Source organism: Conger conger, chromosome 1, assembly GCF_963514075.1.
Source record: "Conger conger chromosome 1, fConCon1.1, whole genome shotgun sequence".
In the NCBI taxonomy this organism is placed as follows: Eukaryota; Metazoa; Chordata; class Actinopteri; order Anguilliformes; family Congridae; genus Conger; species Conger conger.
In genome coordinates this window covers 70180549-70202483 of record NC_083760.1, presented here as the reverse complement: position 1 = coordinate 70202483, position 21935 = coordinate 70180549, and the positions used below count along the sequence as shown (strand labels likewise).

Below are 21935 nucleotides of genomic sequence, written 5' to 3'. Positions count from 1 at the left end.
ATATCTTATTTTGACCCTCTGTAACTGTATAAAATGTCATAAAATATACAACCATTTTTATTTTTATGTCAGATTTCTTTGTGGATGATTCTTGTGGCACTTTCCCATACAGGTGCCACACTTTCACTTCCGGTACCTCAGGCTCTAATATAAGATGTTTCTCACAGATTTTTCATATTTATGGATAAAAGGCTAATCTTTTGTGAGACAATAAGCAGGTGCCACACAAAGTGTCAAAACTGTTCTTTTATAATAATTTTGAGTTTATTTATTTGACCCCAAACATAAATGTGGTCGTGATCTCTTTACATAATAGAATGGTTAAAAGAAAAGAAAGAAGAAAACGAGAACAAATTCAAAACACACAGTGTCCTCCAGCTATGAGGAACTTTCCAGTTCCTAAACAGCATGAATGAATTTTTATTTATTTTTTTCACCAGAGAGAACTATTTACCCTCGCGATCCAATCTTTTCGTTGCTCCTTATTCAGAACGGGGGGAAGAAGAGCCACAGACCCTGGTATGACGGGGTATCCATACATGGTGATCATTTACACACTTCCCTTCAATTCAACCCCATCTTCAGGGGTTTTATGTGTATTTATTTTTACAAATGATATGGCTTGTGAAAACAGTGTGTTCCTCTCTCCCCATATAAGTAGATGACATACAGGAGAATGTGCAGTACTGTACTTAAATTTCAATTTAAAGACAATTCAAGTTGTTAAAGCCTTTCAAAGTTTTATATTTGGACCAATCATGTGACAGTCATAGTTTTTTAAATATAGTCTAGGGTCTCATATTGTTCTGCATATATAGCAAAATATTCTGTTTACTTCATTACAATCAACCAGGAAGCAAATGCTTTCATATTATTTTCATTAGATGCCAAGCAAGGGGATAGGGAGTTTTGAGGCATAATTGAGAACTGTTTCACCTGTACACAAAAACCAGTGTTCTCTTTCTGTTACATAGAATCCTGAATTACAATATTATTTTCAAATTCTACCATTTGTTTCTTTATAAGCACTTTTTCATACTTTTTTCTGAGTGCAGTAAATCAATGTGTGGTCATGATCCACACACAATAGTCAGTAGGATTTTAAATTTTCTAACAAAGAATGCAGTGAGCTTTTCTTCTTTACAAGGAAACCATTCCCATCTCCAGCATACTGCCCTGTGCTGGCTGGTAGCGGGGTCAGAACTAACAGGGCAAGTAGCCGGAAGAGCTTTTGTTCTCATGGTAATGATCGTTTTGATGCTATGATGTCATAATTAGTGCTTGCAGTCAAAGTTCCTGATCCAAACAAGATGTACCATTTAAACCGGCTGGCTTTCTGCACTGGCTTCATGGGGAATAATCAAGCTATGGTTTATGCACAATGCTATGTAATTACACTGAATATTTGTGAACAATGGCCCATTTCCCTGCCAATAGTTCATGGTCATTTAGTGAATGCAAATGTATGCAAATGGTCAGCACAGCTAAAAAAAGAGGTTGTAAAAGCTTGCTTATTGCTATGGGCAATCATGATGCTCATATTACCTTTATATTTGTTCATTCATGAATAATGTTAGGGATTTTGGCCTGTAAGGGTGTGAACCAGTGATTTAGATTTACTGTAACAGTGATTTTGACATACAGTACTACCAAGGGCCCAGAAATTGCCCTACATCTATGTCATATGGCATATATTCAGTATTACCAGCCAATGCTTTGTCCTTACTGTAATTGAGATTTCTTGAACCACCATGATACCCCAGTGTATGTATGGAAACTACTGTAGGTATATAACACTTGCAGAAATGTGCGACTTAAAGATACAGGCCACGTGTCTCAGTATGTGGATGCTTTTAAGGGCATATTGGAGATTAAAACTAGTCAATAGTTAAGGGAAATTTGTGAAATGTACTCTTATCTGACAGATACAGTGCATTGAGTCTCTCTGTTCTTTCTGAAAAGGAAATGTAATTCTAAAGTGGCAGTAATGGATTGTCCTAATTGCATTGTCTTTTCAAAATCCGGTTCTGAATGGTAAATCTACTGCTTTTTTTGCTGAGAATTCACCAATTTTCGACAAGTACCTTTTTATTTCTATCTTCTTCCCTACTGATTCGCCCTCACTAGATGCTTCTGCATGCTTACATTTATTTATTACACAACATTGTATTGTTAAACTTTGTAGCATATACGTATGCTGTGTATTAAACCTGTTTCATGATCAGATGAATGGCCTTCTCAAAAGCAGCGTATCTAATTAGTCTTCAAGTATTGTATGCAATATATTAAGGTTGAACGGCTACAGATGTGGAATATTTGGATGCATTATTTCCCGTCTCATTATTCTGCATTGATTCAAAGCTGAGGCTGATTATAGCACAGAACAGAATATTTGTAGACTGAAGGAAAGAGAAAGAAAAAGAAAAAGAGAAAGGATGAAAGGGAAAGAAATGAAGGGGTGGAAGTTTAGACATCTACATCTCAAATCTACAATGACACCACAGCCACAGCCACACTACAGGAGTACTCCTACAAACCTACAATAAAGTAGTTCAGAAAATATTAACAATATATATAAAACACAGTATTTACTGTTGACCTGTTCAACAATCAGCAGGCCATGATACCTAAATAGGTAAATATGTTTGATGCAGAAAAATCTAATTTTAATGTAATAATTTTCCGATAATGTGAACTACTTTCATAGTTAAACCATTTCGTAGTTGGGCTGAATGGGCAACTTTAATCTTTAAACCATCTGAACATTGAACAATGGGCTCTGAAATAGAAGGCTGCTTTGAATAATAAAGGCCCAGTTATTCAGAAGAAATTAATATCTTTAAGTAAAAGTCATTATTCATAATAATTGCCATTGATTCATTGACATTGCTCAGATTTCCTTGGCACCTTAAAAGGGGCTTCCATCAGCTCTATCATTTGTCTTAAACTCATTTTCCACAGAAGGTCACACAGATGGCTGCCATCACCTTCTGCCTGTATCAAGGGGAGATTCAGCTGTCGTTCATCTATTTTTTCTCCTATGGCTTTTAGGGGAGACATAGCTATTGCACGATAATTCCATTCCCTAAAACCTGCCTAGCTCCCTGCTGGAGTGTGTAGCCCTGTGATGTCTCCTCGAAGCCTCTATTGCAGGCAGAATGTCATTAGGCCCTCAAATATGACTCAGTCTGGTATCATCCAGACAAGGCTTGTAGGTGCCACTTCCACATTATCCGCTTTCAGCCTCTGCTCTTTTGGTCCACTTTGTTGAATTATGCAGTACAATTGTTTAGCTTTTGGGTCAGTGATCATAACAAAATATTTAACATCAGAGTTTAGTCACTGTATTGTGGGTTTGTGTTTACAAGTGATGTTGCATGGTAGGTTGGGAGGTCTTGAAGGTCTTCTTGTGTGGAAATATTCTGTGTTAAATGTTAATAAACATGGTGTTGTTTGGAAGGTCTTGGAATGAAAAAATAAATGATTAAAGTATTGCAGACCATCAGGCAGGCATACACGATACACATTCAAGTTACACATTCTTGTTAATATTGAGGATACAGTACATGTTTTTGTTATTAAACACAGTTTTAAAAGTTTCTCCATGTCTCTGTCAGGAGTTCAGGAGGGAATTGTAACCACTGAACTGAAGTTATTTCCAGGATTAGAGAGGCTTCCTTCATTGCTGAATGTTTGCAGATGAATCTGGATTCTATTGTTATGGCTTTTGACACAGACAGGTACACAGTATTTAAATAATGAGAAGAAAGAGGTATGCCATTACTGTGAGGGGCAACTTTCATAATTGTGTGTGTGTGTGTGTGTGTGTGTATGTGTGCGTGCATGCATTTGTGTGTATTATTGCACATGATTTCTCACCTCATGTTGTTGCTGTGGCAACCAAGCCGAAACAGTCAGAGGTTTAAAGACAAAATATCCCCTGAAATTGTTATGAAAATCCTTTATTCACTTCCACCAGCCAAAGTGATATTTCTGAAGGCGTCATGCACCTAAAGCTCATCAATGTGGAGCATGGTGGCCTGGCAATACTCTTCAATTACTTCATTTTTGGTGATTGATCAGCGGTAGTTGTTGCTTGGCCATTCTAAAACAATTCTGTTCCCTGTTTAACCAAGCAACAATATTAAGATTAGACATTTCAGCAATAATGTGGTGAATGTTTTCTGGTGAATTTGCTTGGTAGAAATGAAACTACGTAAAGCAAGAACACGTAACTTAAAGGGAATACAAAAGCTCCTTTTTAAGATGATTTGTTTGACAATAGTGAGGGAGGAGTGTTCAGCATTTCAAAATAAAAAGCTAATTGTAGTCTGCTTTGAAAGCAGCTGATTGTTTTTCTTGATCAGCTAGCCCCTTACCCTGGGAGATGGTCAACTCACAGGTCTTCTTTTTCGAGAAGCTGGCCGCTAAATGTTAAGGACTGTATTTGTCAGGGTAGTCGCCTATGGGAGACCTTGGTCGTGAATGTTGTGGGAGTTCTCACCCTTGCCTCAAAGGTAGACCTTCAAATGTTGCTGTCATTTATTAAATACACGTGTTGTGGATTGGAGGCGGTTTATAGGACAGAGAGAAAGGTAGGCAGGACGTGACTGGAATTCCTCTGTTTTGGAGGCACACTTCATCACTGTGGTTTCTATGTCTCCACATCATCTCAATGCCCTGCAGCTGTGCAAAGATTTCACAGAAATTTGTGTTTGTAGCTAATACTGTTTTCTCAATAGGCAGAACAGATTGTGAACAGATTTTTAGATTTACAGATTTAAACCCACATAGGAGATGAGTTAATCCCGCTAAAATTTGGCCCCATGGCTTTTGTGACAACGCCACACCCTTTCCTATGACATTACCTCATATATGATTTACTATTATATTTCCCCAGAGAAAACCAAGCTGGAAATTGGTATTCAGTTGCTTTCATTCTGGCTACATTAGTTGCTTGGGGGAAGAAGGAATGACTGTCAGTGAGCGATTCTTAGAATCAGTTGTAGAAACAGCTGTGCCTTGAACTCAGCTGTTGAGTTACTAACTCAACCTCAGAGTAACACAATCAGTGAGCACTTCCGATAGCAGTTACGATTATATATAAGCTGCCAGAGCAGGTGCTGCAGGGTACAATCGTGGATATTGTGGATATACTGTAGCACTAGGGTCCAACTTATCTATAGAGATAACAGGTCTGTGTGTTTTGGTGCAGTTCAAATATCTGGTTCTGTAGGAGTTGCAAAAAATAGACATGGTTCAAATTGGCCCTTTTCGCATTAAATGGAAAACCCACGATAAAGGACAACCAGAACTTGAAAACTATAATTTTTCACAAAAAAGTAGCCCTGGATATATGACCGACAAATCAATCAATAGTAGATGCATAGCACAAATAAATCAGAAGTTCTATACATCACACTGCTTTCTCCCAGAGTAGCGAGATGCCATCTTAAACACCTGCAAAGGGCAGAGAGGCAGGCAAAGGACACGTATCTGTTGTTGCAAGGTGGACTCCCTGGTGGGGAGCCTATACTGTCGCATAAGCAACTTGTTCAAACGGAACGGTTTCCATAAAATATGTAGCTATATAATTCTATTGCATGTGAAATGCCAGCTGTGTACTGTAGGTCTATGCAAGTCACCATGGATATGGGCTGTTGCTAAACAAATAAATACTGTAATGAAATGTCATAAAATGTAACCTCCTGCGTGGAATGATGGGAAACTATAAGAAAGCAGAGCAGAGAGAAAGTGCTGCTCATTCGCTGGAGGCAGCAAAAGGCCTTATGGTTGAAAGACTTTCACCGCGTCACTGCAGATAACAGCTCAGGGCTGACCTGTACTCAGTTGGTTCAATCTTCTGAGGAATGTGAAAAAGATGCTCTCTGGCCCAAACGTTAAATACAGGTCACGCCAGTGCTCAGATGCCTGTAATATGTCTGAATGGCTGTGGGCAGTCCAGTGAACTTCAGAGAGAGGAGGAAAGGTTACTGGTAATCTCTGTGCTGCAACACTAATGTTGCACTAATGAAAATCGCTTCAGTGTCAAAGTGAATGCTGTTTCAGTACTGTCTAGAAAGGAGGCCAGTCACAGAGGCCAAGGTTTATCCCTTTTCCAGAACAGAATTGGAAGCACACTGTCTGGCATAGTTCATGTTCCAGTGGTTTTCTATTATTTTTTGTTGTTCCGACCTGTGTTAGCTCAGCCTGCTAGCTTTGCTGTTGCTGGCTTACATGCAAGAGAGTGGGTCAAGACGACAAACTGTGCAACTATTGTGCGCCTGTTGGTGCTAAAATGTGAGGAAATTCAATTCTGAGGGAGAACTAAGCACACGTCCACTGCTGAGGACACTCGACACCCGGAGATTCATACGTAAGGTAAAGCTTATTGTTTTTCAAGACAAACAAAGCCTTGCAATGTGCTCATTCTCAATGTGAAGAGCTGCCAGAATTTAGCGTGAGGTCATGTGTTGTGGTTGTGGCTGCTGGTGAAGCATTTCAGTAATGCTGTGCTGGGTCTGTTAGTTTTGCTCCCAGATCTTCAGTGGAAAAGAAACTTGTCACCTTTGTCTTTAATCTTAATGATCTTATTTAGTATTTACATTTAATACGTTATCTGTCAGCTGAAGAGCTGTAAATGAGACACAGTAAGACCTGCTGGCACCCTGGTGTTCAGTGAGTTATATTTTCTTTCTTTGATAAAAAAAAAAAATATTAAAAGTATGCATACTTTAGTCCTAATTCAATTTAATAATGATATTCTCGTACTATATAATTTGCACATTTAATTGAGTGTTACATGTCATGTATCCAGCAGTCTTGGAATTTGGCAAGTGTATGAAAAGGACAATGGTTGCAAATGAAATACAACAAAAGGGGCACTGTTTCTTAATGGGACGGCTCATTACTGAATTTGGAACAACCAGAAAAGGTTGTTCATACTGTAAATGCAATGTCCCATCTACTATCAGATTTGGATTCTTTGCTATTTATTGTATATGTAAGCTTTTTATGTTTTCTGTTGCATGGTTTAAACATCTTAGTGTAGTCCCAAAGAACCTGAAATTGGACAGAGCAAGCTGGAAAGATTTAACACTGCAGGCCACATTGTCAAAGGATGTTTTCTGCTGTAGCCTGAGATACTCCGTATTTTACATTCACTGCCAGGGAGTAGAGATGTAGACTTTATTTGTGCCCCGTGGTTTCCTGTGATAACCTCAAAGTGTCAGAATGTCAGCAGTATTTCCAGTCCTTTCCATCGCTGGAATGGAGCAAGTATCTACCACAGCGTCCTACTCCTGGGGTCATTACTCAAGCCTCTCTATTCACAATCCTGACTGGTAATTATACACAGTGATCTGTGTCTGGCTAATAAACAGCTTGTTGAGTTTCCCCAAGGGCGCTATACGGAGCGCCCATACCTCAGCTGTCATTGTGGCATGGAAGCTGTGCAGCCATGATTCTGTCAGACACCTGGCCAAGCACGAGGAATAAAACACGCCTGATCTCCGAAAAGCGCACCACTCTCTGACCTTGACAGTAGCTGGGGAGGATCTGTCTCTGGTATGCTGCCGGACTCCAGAGTTATTGGCCTATCAGTGTCATGTGTTGTTAAGATGCACATTCCAGTGAATATTACGAGTGGTATAAAAGAGATTTGAAAGTTGTAAATAACTTTGGGCAGAATTTGCATTGCATTGTGATAAACTCACGGGCGTAAACAAAATGCGAAAAGACTACACAATGACCATTCCTTTAACTTCTGAAAGGTATTCATACACTTTACACATGGTTAGGTTTAAGGAGACATCACCATTTCCAAGGCTCAATCTTTGTCCTTTGAGTAGTATGACTGTATGCGAGTACATAATACAGTGCAGATGTGCTGTAACAGCATAAGAGCGGCCCAGCCAAAAAGTTCATTGTTCTTCTTTGGATTGAGAACAGAAAACACACACATTCTGAAATAAATACTGACAGCCCCTGCTCAGACAAAAATAACTGATAATCACTCGCAGTCAAAGAGGAATGAAGGATTGACATTAGCATAAATTGTGAGAATTAGGCACTTGACATGACCGGGCAAGAGAGTTTCTAACCAAAAAAAAAAAAAGAAGCTCTCCACGGCTATATTACCCCATTCCCATATGGCCTTTCAGCGTAGCCCCTGATTTCCCGGCCAGCTTTAAATTCGTACTATCAGTGTAGCAGTTTTATACAATTATTTAAAAAATGGCATAAAATAACAGTGATTGACTGTGCTTGATTCCATTAGTGACCTACAGCATACCAATGCTCACTGCTCTAAGGGCCTTTATCAGGAGTGTGATGATGGAGTGGTGGATTTGACTGATTATAGATGCATGGGCAGCACTCTCCTTCACAATGAGTAATTGTGAGCGATTAAGATTTTGCAGCCACTTCAGGTGCATTTGTATCAGTTGTATATGAGCACCCATGTAGCAAAGGTGGAGATCAAGCTGAGAAATAGGCTGTTGACTTTAGGGTGATAGGTACTGCTGCTCCCACACTTTGTGTTCTTGACAAAGATAAAAAGGGTTTGGGCAGGTTGCCAGTCCTAGGACTTTATTTAAATATAACAATATACTATATATACCATGTACAGTATGTGTGTGTGTGTGTGTGTGTGTGTGTATATATATATATATATATATAGTGGTCACTTTATTAGGTACACCTGCTTATTAATACACATATTTTCTCCACCAAACAGCAAATTATGTGGCTGCAGCATAATATATGTAATGCATGCAGACATCGAGTAGAGCACCTTTGGGATGAGGTGGAATGAGGTTAACAGCATGAATGTGTGGCAGAAAAATGGAGTCAACATGGATGAAAATCCCAGAGGAATGTTTCCAGCACCTTGTTGAATTGATACATAATAAACTAGCCGGTGAGTGTACATATACAGTGGGGTCCAAAAGTCTGAGACCACTAGTGACTAGTGAATACATACAAGTTTTTCATTTGGATAAAAAGTTGAATCTTTGAAATTCTGCATTTCAGAATTTCTTAGTATTTGGTATGTCCCCCTTTTGCTTTAATGGCAACATACATTCAAGCGAGCATGAACTCCACACATTTGTGTAAAACCTCATGATCCATGGTATCCCAGCATTATTTGACAATGTTCCAAAGAGCATTGTGATGTTCCTGAATGCTTGGCTTTTGTCAGTCTATGTATAGCCAGGGTATTGTTTAGCTATCATTAGTTAGCATCATTTTTTTCCCCCACTCCTAAATCATAAGAGCAATTACAATACCACACTGGAATGGTAGAATCAGATAGCCATATTCATTAGTCCAATTTCATAGAGTGTAGAGTTGTACTGGGCAGTTAAGATAAATGAGTCTAGTCTATGTTGAATAGCTTACTCAAATAGATCCAATTTATAGCTCTATAATGGGCATTGTGGGATGGGCTAATGGTGTATATGATCTCATAAAACATAATGTATGACATATGATGTTTCAATCAATGTTTCTGAACTGATCTTCATTAAAACTATGTACATCACACAATGCTAAACCAAAGAATTGTTGGTAATTCTGAAGACATGTATTTACCTGTGTTTCCTTAAGACATCCAGCTGGGACACGACTCTCAAACTTCAATTTCAAGATAAGGAGGACCAGGAAGAAAACAAACAGAAATGATGAAGTGATTACAGTTTCTTAATGTCAGTGAAAGACTGCCCATCTATTTATCTCCCACATATAATGGAAGTACCTACTAGCTATGGGGATAACGTGGCATTGCGTGATTTATTGTCAATCTTCAAATCCTGAAAGCCTCGCTGAATATTTCATTCTTATATCGCAGACTCAGCATCACTCTCTCTCTCTGAAAGATATCTGAATATTTATGGTGATTTCGACTAATTTGTTGCACAAATCAAATCCATATTGACCCAGTGCCCTGGAGGCTTTAAAGAGCACAGAGAAAAATCAATATACACATAGCTGTGATCTGCTTCAGAGAATTGGTTGTCTGGCGTGGGACTGATTTTCAGATTAATGCAAAGAGAGAAGTTGCAAGAACCATCACCATCTTCAAAGCATGAAAGTGCAAGGTACATGGCTGAGACAGAGGTAGGCACAGATAACGCATGTTCTCCAAACACAATGCAAGTTCACATCAATGGACCCGTAAAGAGAGCATGTCTGGAAAAGTATGCAATATAGTATCTTATTTAGAAGTAGTTACATAAACTTATAGCATCCAAACATAAGCGTAATAGTAGGTGCAAGAGGGAGAAATTATGAGTTATTGCCATGCCCTGCATTTTGGCAGGTTGGGCACTCCAGGAAAGATTCATCACTGTTCCAAGTGTTCCCCAATTGGAAACAATGGCTCTGACTGAGGTTTGGTTTAGTCCCAGAGCCTCAGAGATGGCTTTGTAACCCTTACCACACTGATATATTTATATATATTTCACTAACTTTTTTCTGATCTCTTCTGGAATTTCCTTTGATTGTGGCACAGTACTTGTAGAAAATTTCTAGCGACAACTTGACTCACTTCACTCAGATTTTTGGGTTCAAAATGAGTGAGGTTTAGATTCAACAGAGCTGGCTGCAATCAAGCCTGCCTGTTCAATCAGCAGAATTAAATGATCAATGAAATTTGGTTAATTGGTCGACAAACTATACTTTTTCAAATGGAGGATATGGGTGCACATACATTTGCTGTATCCTGCGTAGGAGGAAAGTATTTCACGGGACCTTTCCCTTGTTTTTTACTCCAAACAATGGCAAAAAGGAAATGAGTGGAAATGAAGATAATAGCAAAATCGCAATGATTGGAAATAGAGCAGGGATGCACAACAAGAGCCGATCCGTTTCAGGATTTTGTGTGAACTTCTGGTCTTAATTATTTAATTGACTCAGTCATATCTTATCTGACATGTGTATGAGTACCGGCTGCAGCTGCAGACTATAAGTGTATCCTAATTTACTGTGCTCAAGTACAGGTTTGAACCACAGTCATTTATAGAGATGTCGCAAATTAAAAACAAGGCAATTGGTTGGAACAAAAACTAGTACACAGACCATATGACCGAACATGACCATATATTGCATTTAAAAAAAGATGTGGACGGGACAAGGGTATTATGAACAGAAACCCAACCACACATTTTTAGGGATTGAGAAATCCTCAACTGATATTTTAGGTCCAAAAAAGAAGAAGTGTCTGATTTTGGATTTTTTATTTATTTTACTAATATTGCTTTCGATGAAAGCATCAATTTGGCAGCTATGGTTCATACAGTGTGGTGCTACAAATCCTGAATGCGATGCTCCTTTTTATTGGTTAGTTCTGTATTACACTGGCATCCTCTCTTTGTTGTTGCATAAACATTTTTCTATATATACTAAATGTCTGTCATCATCATTTATCAAGATCAGAATTGATCTACTCAAAACTCTAATAATGTCACCTGTGTTTAAAGATACTGTAATTGGAGAAACAAAAATTTCCAGAAGTTGGAAAGGCATTTGACAGTGCAGCATATCGTTCTTGTGCAATTGCTGATTATAATTTTAGCCTTTAGCTGCTGATTAGTTTCAATAGAAATCTACTAAATTTGTTTCTGTCCTATATCAACAGACCATGATTTCTAAAACATGCTTTTAACAGCATTGTCAGACTTTCCTCTTAAGATAATGGACAGTTAAGTTAACTCTCAATTAATTAACAGCAGGGGATGCAATTACCTCATAATTACACCGGTTTCAGAATGTTCACTGCAGCTTTCTGAATGAAGTGCTTTAAAGGCCATGAACACCATTACAAGTCATAAAGTACATGTACATTGGTATTGGGTCATTGGCAGGTCATAAAAGGACTTTTTTTTGCCACTGGGGACTTGTCAGGAGGCAAATGCATCATCATCATAAAACATGTTCATTCAGGAATGTGATGTGGAATATTTGTTCATGTTTTCCTTTACAGAATGCCTCTCATATCCTAGGAATAATTCAGCCATTACAATTCCCATCAGGCTATTCTTATTTCGGGCCATGTTAGCAAGTGGTTTTAGGTGAGCTCCATGCAGAGTCCAGTACTACGCATAACCTTACAACTCCAAGGATGTGCATAGTAAGTAAATGGTGGAATTCTTGAATTAGCTTTTTGCTCTCCTTTTGGTTTGATGATGCAAAACATATGTTGAGGAAATAGAGAAAAACAGTCTCTTAAGATGAACAAAGGGGACTACACCTCTTGGTTGTGTTGTTCAGAAGTGGAATATTATGCCGTGAAGGTACTCTGCTGTGGTCTGCATTCAGTCTTTCAAATGGCAGTGCTAAACATCAATCATCAGCAGAACTTATTTGGAAGTATACAGTGAAGGCAGTTTTGCAAATGCCTTTTGTCAGTTTTCTTGTTCTCCTTTAATAAATCAAGAGTATAGACATATTTGTTCTCCTGACTGTACAGAGTTTAGGGCTGCATAAAGAAATTGAACAGAAAGAACAGTTTTTTGGCAGAAAGTTGGACATTTTTCAAAAGTGGAAATCTATGTTATTCTATAGAACACCACCAGGAAATGTATACGCATAGTATCTGGAGTATCCAAATAGCAAACCGTCAGCTATATCAAGAGACTGCTTTAATTGCTACAGCAAAGTAGCTGTATGTTGCAAAGTGAAATCATTTATTGTGAATGTTACATTTATTTCTGTCTTTATATAATGATGTATACTGTAACACTAAAATAAAATAAAAATCACTTCTCCCAGAGAAGCTTTGAAATTTTTGAAAGCTTTGAAAAAGTGGCTATTCCTTGATATTTTGAACACAGACAACTACAGTATTTCATCGTATCTTACTTTAAGCATCTTGCTGGTGCATCTCAGTGACATGTGCTTGAAGTTTTGGGAAGGTGCTAGTTGATTAACCAATTTCCCTGAATGCCCATTGTAAGACAGCATTCTTTCAGAAGAAGGCTATCACAGAGAAATGAACATAGCCTGTAATTTACTATTACTGATTTTTTTTTTTTATCCTACTATATAGCACTCTCTCTCTGTCTGGTGGACATGGATGTGTAGAGAATCACAGTTTAGGCAGTGTATAATCACTGCGTTGCCCTATCAATCTTTCCCCCCATCATGGTCTCAACCCAGAGGGAGTGGTATTTACGGATTATTCTCAAGATAATCAGTTGCAGTCTTACTGCGTGACTGAACTGTGAAATCAGCCCTGTGACTCATTTAAGGAGGTGATTGGACCAGCTGGTGACTGTATCAGGGAGCTGAGAATATTTCTATTGGCTCCCGTATTGGTGAAATTGCATAGTGAAACTCTACGGATGTAATAGGGTTATATTAATTACAAATAAGCACAATCCCAAGAGGAATCCCAATATAGTTATTTTATCTCTGATACAAAAAATTATATTAACCTTAGTCATATATCATTATATATAAAATAAACGAAGTTATTCTCATAAATGAGCTTGGACCTGGCAGTTGTTTGGCTTGACTGTTTTTCCTCCATGTAAGTGTTCCCTATGTTTCATCCATGGACGCTTATCCAATGTCACAATTAGGAATCTACAGACAAGTTGTCTGTATGCGCCCCCCCTCCATCTCTCTCTATCTCTCTCTCCCCCCCCCTCTCTCTCTCTCTCTCTATCTCTTCCTCTCACCCTCAGATAGCAGTTAAAAGCTTTTCCAAATACAGACTATGCTCGTTGATCAGATAGCACCATAACTAATGGAAATCGTCATGGAAGTGACAGCAAGATTAATTAAGTTCCTCCCTCTGTGCTCACATGTGGCTCAGCGCGGTTCCTCTGGGTTCCTGCACAGTTAACCGCTATTCATTGTGACAAATAATGCAGTTTCCCAGCACTGACACCTCGTATCCAAGGTTAAAAAACACATTTGCCAGCCTTGGCCGTATGGAGCATGGCCAGCCCTGACTGGAGTTAGTGTTGCTGTTTCATATACGTATGGAATCGATGCATTTTCTATAAGTGGGCTCGAGGGGGCAAGGATGAGGGAATTTAGGATAATTGGAAACAGCTGTACCAGGCAACAGTGCCATATCAGAGCTGCAGTCAGAGGGGGAAATGGCATCACTCAGAACCTGTAGACCACTTGTTTTAATTTCATTATTTAGTTCAGACCTAATTCTGTAACAGTCATGATTATCAATGTGTCCACAGGCACTGGCTAATACACTGGCAGTGATGGTGCCCTCTGTTTAAACCTGAATGGTCAACACTTAATATGTGCAACATGCTTTTTGACCGTCAGTGTTGACTGACCTTCAGAAGCCTAATGCTGAGCAAATCTAAGTCAACCTCAGAAAAGGGGTTCAGAGCACAGATGTGTGGAATCTCTGGACAGGACTCATGCATGTGCAGTGACATAAACACACATCACAATTTGCTATGATACTGTCTTAGCCATGTTTACAGCAGCCGTGCCCTTGGTGCTCTCATTCGACCACCAAGATGCGAGAGAAGCCAGGTCTCAAGAACACTCCAGCAGAACACTAGCAGAGTGGAGTGGCAGAGTGGTTTTCAGCAGTGCTGGTATCAAAGGCGCTGAGAGAGCTCAAGGAGGAGTCAAATTTCAGGCAAAGAGCAATAGTATAGCTAGGATAGAGAGACAGGAGGGAGGAAAGAGAGAAAGGGAGAGGGTGAGGGAAGGGATTGAGCAAGAGAGAGAGAATGAGGGAAAAGGCACAAGCACAGGAGAGGCAGAGATAGAGACACTGAGAGAGAGAGAGAGAGAGAGAGAGAGAGAGAGAGGAGCAGTTTGCTGGAGTCTCCCAGTGTGAAGTGACCAACACTCCAGACAGTAGAGCTGAAAGAGGAAGTCAGATAGAAAGAGGAAGGAGAACAGAAGAGCCAAGCAGGGACCAGAACAAAGGCAGAGAGAGAGATAGAGGAGAGAGAGAGAGAGAGACAGAGAGAGAGAGAGTAGTGGGTAGAGAAGAGGGGAGGAGTGACAGCTTATAAGGGTGCCAGCGGGCGTGCAAGTACAGCGTGCAGATAACCTGCTGAGGGGATGGAACTGGTACGCGCAACAGCGAGAGCAATACACTTCAGCGCATAGAATGAGCGATGTCTGCAGTGCCCGCCAACACACTAAAGTTGCCGGGTTCATTGCGAGGAGAGAGTTCTTGACGTGTGTTCCCCGAGGAGCAGCATGTATTTCGGTGAGTGTTGCTCGTTTCCGATTCCTTTGCTCTCTGGAGATGGGAGCCGTACGTAGGCATTAGTATAGTAAAAGAATTCGCCGGAAGGTATCTCCTGCAGGAGAAAGATGTGTGGAGTCCACAGGATTATGCAGTGGTGAAGTCGGAGCGCTTCGTCGTAAATCATACTAGAACGGATCCACATGTTTGTCTGAAAGTCAGAGGTTTGAATTTCAGGTTTTGTTTTATGGATGGTGACATTTTTTAACATTGCCTATTGGAGCGCGGAGAACGATCAAACGCTCAGCCACGTCAAATAACCACTTTATGTTGTACGATTATTGAACTTAATATAGCCTATTCGAAGCGCAGAGATTTGATTGTCCTGAAGCATGTACGAATATTTTGGGGAAGATTCCACGAAGCTCAATAGTGCTAAACCTGCTAAATAAAATACATACATAAAATTTTTTTCAGAAATTCAAATAAATATAAAAAGGATGCTGATGTTGCACGTCTCGTAAAAGCAATAGGCAGCTTAGTAAAATCCATAGCATACGAATGATAGTATAGAAACACTTATTCTTCTTTATAAAACTGAAATGACAAACGCGCGTGTCATATCTTAAAAATGGGAGTGTGAACTGATGAAGTCTGTGCTTAATGTTGTTCGAAATGTTTGAGCGTGACTTTATTCTTTGTGAATTCAATCACTTTGACCAGATCTCTTCTGCATGCCGGTCTTGCAGCACGCTTAGGGGCATGGTTCATAGTTTTGATCAGTCTAGTTACTTACTATAAGCGAGTACAACCAGAGGAATACGGGAATCTGCCCCTCTGGACCAGATTTCACTTTGATGGTTCAAGAGCGATGACGTTTATACTGTTTTGTGCTCCCTTGGATCGCGCAAATAACAATACATTTAAGTCTTTTACGTGGTTATTCCTATCTGTACGAACATTTTATAAACATAAGACTGCTAAGTGCTCGCTTACCATTTAGCCTAAATAACAATTCTAAAATAAATGCCATGGTTCAAGCAAAGAAAATAGGCTACCACGCCTTTTCCATTTTAACGGTTAATCATACAATATAAATAGTTTTGACCTAAAATGCATCGAAACATTAAACGCGATGGGATTGTGCAAAGAGAATTAACTCATGATGAACAATGTCTACGGTTTAGATTCCAGTCTCCGTTCTTATTTTTGTGCAACTCAATTAAAAGCCCATAACCTACTACAGTACAACTTGAGGACAGCACAAATAAAATGGCACTGGATGTTCTGGGCCTGTAATTAATCTGAAGTTAACAGATTAATAGGTCTATTTTTCCGAAAAAGTAGGCTACGTATATAAAGTGGTGGTTGCAGACAGTGAGCAATGTGCGCGCATAACATATAGTAGCATACAGGAATAGGCGCACTACAAATACATTTAGTAATTGCTCTTTCTGCGAAACGTCATTTTGGGCATGGTCCGTAGAACGAACGCATTATACAAATAATACATGTTCTTCTAGTGTACAGGGACATAATGAACATATGGGATTGATGGAGTGGTGTAGGCCTAGGGAAAAACTCGCTTGTGCACCATATACCAAAATAAGGTAAATTAAATAATGCATACAAATACTGTATAAGAAATAAATTGCATGAGGTAAGGCTGTGAGATGGCCAAATACATTTTGTAACATAAGGAAGTTTTATTTGTGCGTGTGTGTGTGTGTGTGTGTGTGTGTGTTTATAGGCATGCATTCATAATTTTGTGTTTGTTTGCATGTGTTTGTGCTTTGTTTTGTGTGAGCACATCGGGGTGTACTTGCATGTGTGTCTGCCCATGAGACCTGCTGCTGATGGTGAGATGAGTGTTGTGAAACAGCTCATGAGATTCTATCTGTGTTTTCAGAGATGTAGCTTGGTGACTAATGAGTGTTGTATGAGGCAGTGATGATATACTGCAGGAATTTTGCACATTCAGACCAGAGCTGCCTGGCTTGTTTTTATTTATATGTTTACATTCCTCATACTTTATCTAGCCATCTTTAATTAATGCAAAGCAAAGATAATGGAATAGAATAGCTGCCAAGATTGCAGAGATTGTCAGTTTTATAATGTGCTTGGTCTTATTCTAATAGCGATTTAAAAAAGGCTGTCTGGAAAAAAAGTTTATTGCAATGTGCAATTATGTTTGCATGAAAAATGGATATTAACAGACTAATTATTGTCCTTTCATAGTATGTACACAAAATAAAATCATGTCTGAAATGAACACATATTATTTGGATTTAGAATGATTTTGGCAGCCAGCAGCATTTTATAAATGAAAATCAGTCTATTATTTGAATATGAATTAAATAATTATGTAAGTCTGTATCTGTTATTTTGCAGCAGTGCCTAGCCTTTCTTGTCTGGACTGAGTGCTGAATGATAATATCAGACATGTTTGAATTATGGCTGAGGGAGATAGGATGTTGGGATTGAGCAACAAAGAAGATAATTCATTTTTCCTCTGGATTTAATTTCAAATCTCATTAAAGAAGCATAAAAAACAGCCCCTACTCCGTGAGTCTAAACATGTAAAACATGTTTTCTTTTGGAATGATTAGCATGGTACTGTGCAATATCTATAAATGCACTACTGCAGAACTGTGCTGGAGCACACATGAGCACTCTTTAACATCCAGTGCTTGCAGTATGCATTATATGTGCTCATCATTGGGGGAGTAATTCATTGTGAATGCAATGAAATGGGAGAACGGTAGCTGTGGTTAGCATCGATGGCCTCCACGCCTCCAAGTGTCCAGTGGTTGGCAGGCATGTGAGCAGTCCCTGTGAGTCTTTCCTGCTGCAGGGAGACAATGCTCCTACGTCCCACAGCATTGTATCCTTCCAAGGGTCTTATGCTGCAGCCTGTCATTATGTGCACCAATCCTGGCCCCAAATGGCCGCCCAGTGACCCGCTGACGAGGTGCGGGAGGAATGCATTCGACGCCCGGACAAGTTGTTTCCTCGTTGTTATTCCGTGATTCCTGGATTCAGAGTCAGAGGAAATAGAATTGGAGGGGCTCAAATTCTGTTTAGACAATTCCCCCAGGTATTTAACAAGTGCTTCTTTTAGTTTTTGCTGAGGATTATCATGAACCCTCAGGCAAACTAGAACAAAAGTAGCCTGTTACACTAATTTCCATGTAAGCATGAAGGAAGTGGAGAAATATAACACTGTTTACATGTGTTATGTGCTTATATTATATGATGTTATTTTATATTTAAAAAATAAATACATACTTTTATATAGACATCACCAGGTGCTGAATCTTCTCTTGTAAAGCTCTGCCAGGCCTGTACTGCAGCCATCTTCAGCTTCTTGTTTTGGGGGCTAGTTGCCTTAGGTTTTCTCTTCAGCATATGAAACACGTGTTCAATTGGATTTAGATCAAGAGTTTTCCATGCTTTAGCATATTTGGGACCATTGTCTTGTTGTAGGATGAAGCACCGTCCAATGGGCCTCATTTATCAATGTTTTTGGAAATCCGTGTGCAAATGTATGTGACATCGGAACCAAACTGACAAATTCCGTCGGATTTTTCAAACACACATAGACAGTTTTATTTCGTATCCAAGTGTGGATGTTGATAAATACCATTAAATGTATTTGTATCTATCTTTCTGAGCTAGTTAGTATGCCAAACCCATCAGGATTAGTTTACTAGTTCTACAAGCTGCTGCCTTCCAGGCTTCACTGAGGGAAGGAAAGTACAGGGCTGGAGGAACGCATTAGCAAATTATAGGAGAGACATCGCTATCTGGAATCCCACCGGAGGGTGACAGCAATAGTCTCCCTGTCCTTGCAGAGAGCCAGAAGGAGGTGTCACAAGCCAATCCAACAAAGTGGTTATGTGGTCATGGTTCAAATCTTCTAATACAGCAGTAAATGTAATGTAAAGAGAGGTCAGCCATAGCAACGAAGCCTATTGCTGCGTTCACGTCATATCAGAATGACCGAATTGCCACTTTCTGCCTTGGAAAAATAGTTCACCTCTGACATTAAATGCGAGGCAAAAAACAAAAAACATAACTAAACCAATGAAGCACATCAGCCACATGCCATGCCACTTCTATGGCATGATGTTTGCAGGTATAAACTTGAACTTGTACTCGCCGTTATTGTTCATTGTTTCTCACTAGGTCTTTGAAGATGGACTCTTTCCCAAGTAGGCTACGCAATTCCCCAAATCAAACTCTGCACTTTTAACTGTAACCTGGCCATCATGTTTTTTTGCAGCTTACTAATGGTTTACACCTTGTAGTATAGCATCTGTAGCTCTGTTCATGAAGTATTTTGCAGACAGTAGCCACTGACACATCCATGCCTGCCTCCTTTCTGACCTGTTTGACAGGTGTTTTTATTTAATTTTTTATTGTTTGTTGGTCATCAACTGTAGAGGTCTTCCTTGGCTTACCAGGAACTTTTCAAATGCTGCGCTGTCCAGTGCCCTATTTCTTTTTAATGATGTTCCAAACTGTTGATTTTGGTAAGCCTGAAGTTTGGCCTATGTCTCTGACTCTTGACTAATGGCTTCCTTCACATTCATGGCCACATCTCTGATCCACATGTTGATATGAGGTCCTCATGCTAACAGACTTCACTGCTAATCAAGAGCCGAGAACCTGCACAAGGGAAGCAATTGAACACAGCTGTGAAGCCATTTGTCTCAAACAGTATGTGTGACCTGAAATGGGGGGTATGTATGTGTATAAAGTGCAATGGTGAAACCAAAATGTATAGAACATATAAAATGTACACTGTATGTACACTCAGTGATCACTTTATGAGATATACATGTACACCAGCTTGTTAATGCAAATATTTAATCAGCCAATCATGCAACAACTAAATGCATAAATGCATGCAGATGTGGTCAAGAGTTCAGCTGTTTTTCAGACCAAATGTCAGAATGGGGAAGTAATGTGACTTTGACATTGGAATGATTTTTGGTGCCAGACATGGTGGTTTGGGTATCACAGAAACTGCTGATCTCCTGAGTTTTTCTCCTCTTGAGTTTGCAGAGAATTGTGTGAAAAACCAAACAAATCCAGTGAGTAGCAGTTCTGGGGAGTAAGGTGACAGGAACACAAATAACCACACATTACAACAGTGGTATGCATACGAGCATCTCTGAACACACAACACGTCAAACCTCTTAAGTATATAATCAGTCTAATAAATACCTAATAAAGTGCTCACTGAGAGTATGTATGCATGTATGTATGTGTACAGTACTGTGCAAAAGTCTGGATAGGCACCCTATATATTTTTTAAATATGAATTTGTTTATTTATATCTACGTAGATTTGTTTTCTGCATTAGTGTGTCAGAGTAAGTTTGTGATTTACAAACAATAATTTTCCAAAAAAATAAATGCTGCAGTGAACATTTTGCACTTTATTAAATAAAGTTATATATGTTACATAACTCAACATAACAAACATATTACATATTAGACCACTTTTCAGATAAAAACTGGCGGTTTGGGATTACCATATAATTTTCTCATAAGGCTGCAGGGCAATGTACCAAAGAGATTTGATGCAGTTTTAAAGGTGAGTGGTGGTCACAACATATATTGATTTGGTGTAGTTTTTAACTGTTCATGTCTGACTTTTTCAATATTTTAAACTATTTCATTATTTTTGCAAGCAACGTTTTTTGCACAATATTGTATTCACATACTGTACATACAGTATATTTGTATGGTTTTGGAAGTAATATGTATAATGAAACTTTTACAATTATATTCCTGTTCATAAAGCCTTAAGTTAAGGACAATCCTATAGAGTAATTATTTATGCTTTGCTGTGTATCAAGGTCAAATACTGTTCAGGTCATTTTAAAAAACATACTTGCATACAAGTAGAAAATTAGTTCAATAACTTTATAATGTAATCCCTTGTAAGGACATGCATTGTAGTCTTTCCTTGGACCATTTTCCATCTGAAACCAATGATACACTGAGGAGAGATCAAACCAAGCACGTCAGGAATCAATCAATTATACTTCTACTTAGAATTATACTTTCTTACACTGTGCACTCTCCTATATTTACACATTATAATTTTTAACATTCTTTGGCATTATTATTTGGCATCATCAGTATATAAGTAAAATTGCCATGCATTCATTTTCCAGTGTTAAACAAATCAGACTAAATGACATACCCTTTGTTAATTTTCTGCCTCATTGCTCATTCTCCGTTTGGCTGCTTGATGATTTATATCGTTTCCGTGGTGAGAACTGGCCTGAAAGACGATATTTCAGCATGACCTCACACTTTGAGTTGCAGCTGAGATTATCCCTGAAGGGATCGGGGTAAGAGAGGACACACTTTGTTTTAGAGGAACCCAAACATGTCTCCACATGAGCATGCTATGCAGTGATTCAACAGATGGCATAGCTCCTGCAGGAGGCCCATAAAAAAGCTATGGCATTTAGTTTTTATGACATTCCTTTTTTATTTACTCTCTTACAGCCTTGGGTTAGAGCTCATGTATTGTGGAGTTTCTTCTTGGTTAGGATGATATTATTGAATGGCTTGTATTGCATGGCTGAATGCTGTGGCTGCTCTCACTCCATTACATGTCAGTGCAAGCTTCTGCTCCTCACTGATGGTGTGACATACTGCAGTTTGTTGTTTGAAATATTTTTAATTACTTCCCATTTTTAATTTACTAATATTTAATTTTAGTTGCA

At 39.0% G+C, this 21935-nt stretch overlaps 1 protein-coding gene across 3 annotated transcripts in view; it reads left to right on the top strand.

Annotated features, from left to right (window-relative positions):
- Positions 1-21935, top strand: part of znf385d (zinc finger protein 385D) — a 108942-nt gene that overhangs the window by 36672 nt on the left and 50335 nt on the right. Inside the window, exon 1 of one of the 3 annotated variants that reach the window (XM_061251915.1) lies at positions 9997-10119. The exons of 1 other annotated variant lie outside the window; for it this stretch is intronic. Coding sequence is in view for 1 of the 2 variants with exons in the window: in XM_061251907.1 (XP_061107891.1) it covers positions 15196-15205 (10 nt within the window). In the remaining variant the exon portion in view is untranslated. Of the gene's footprint in view, positions 1-9996; positions 10120-14929; positions 15206-21935 lie in introns of those variants that run through there. One more of the 3 variants, XM_061251907.1, reaches the window with a different exon arrangement.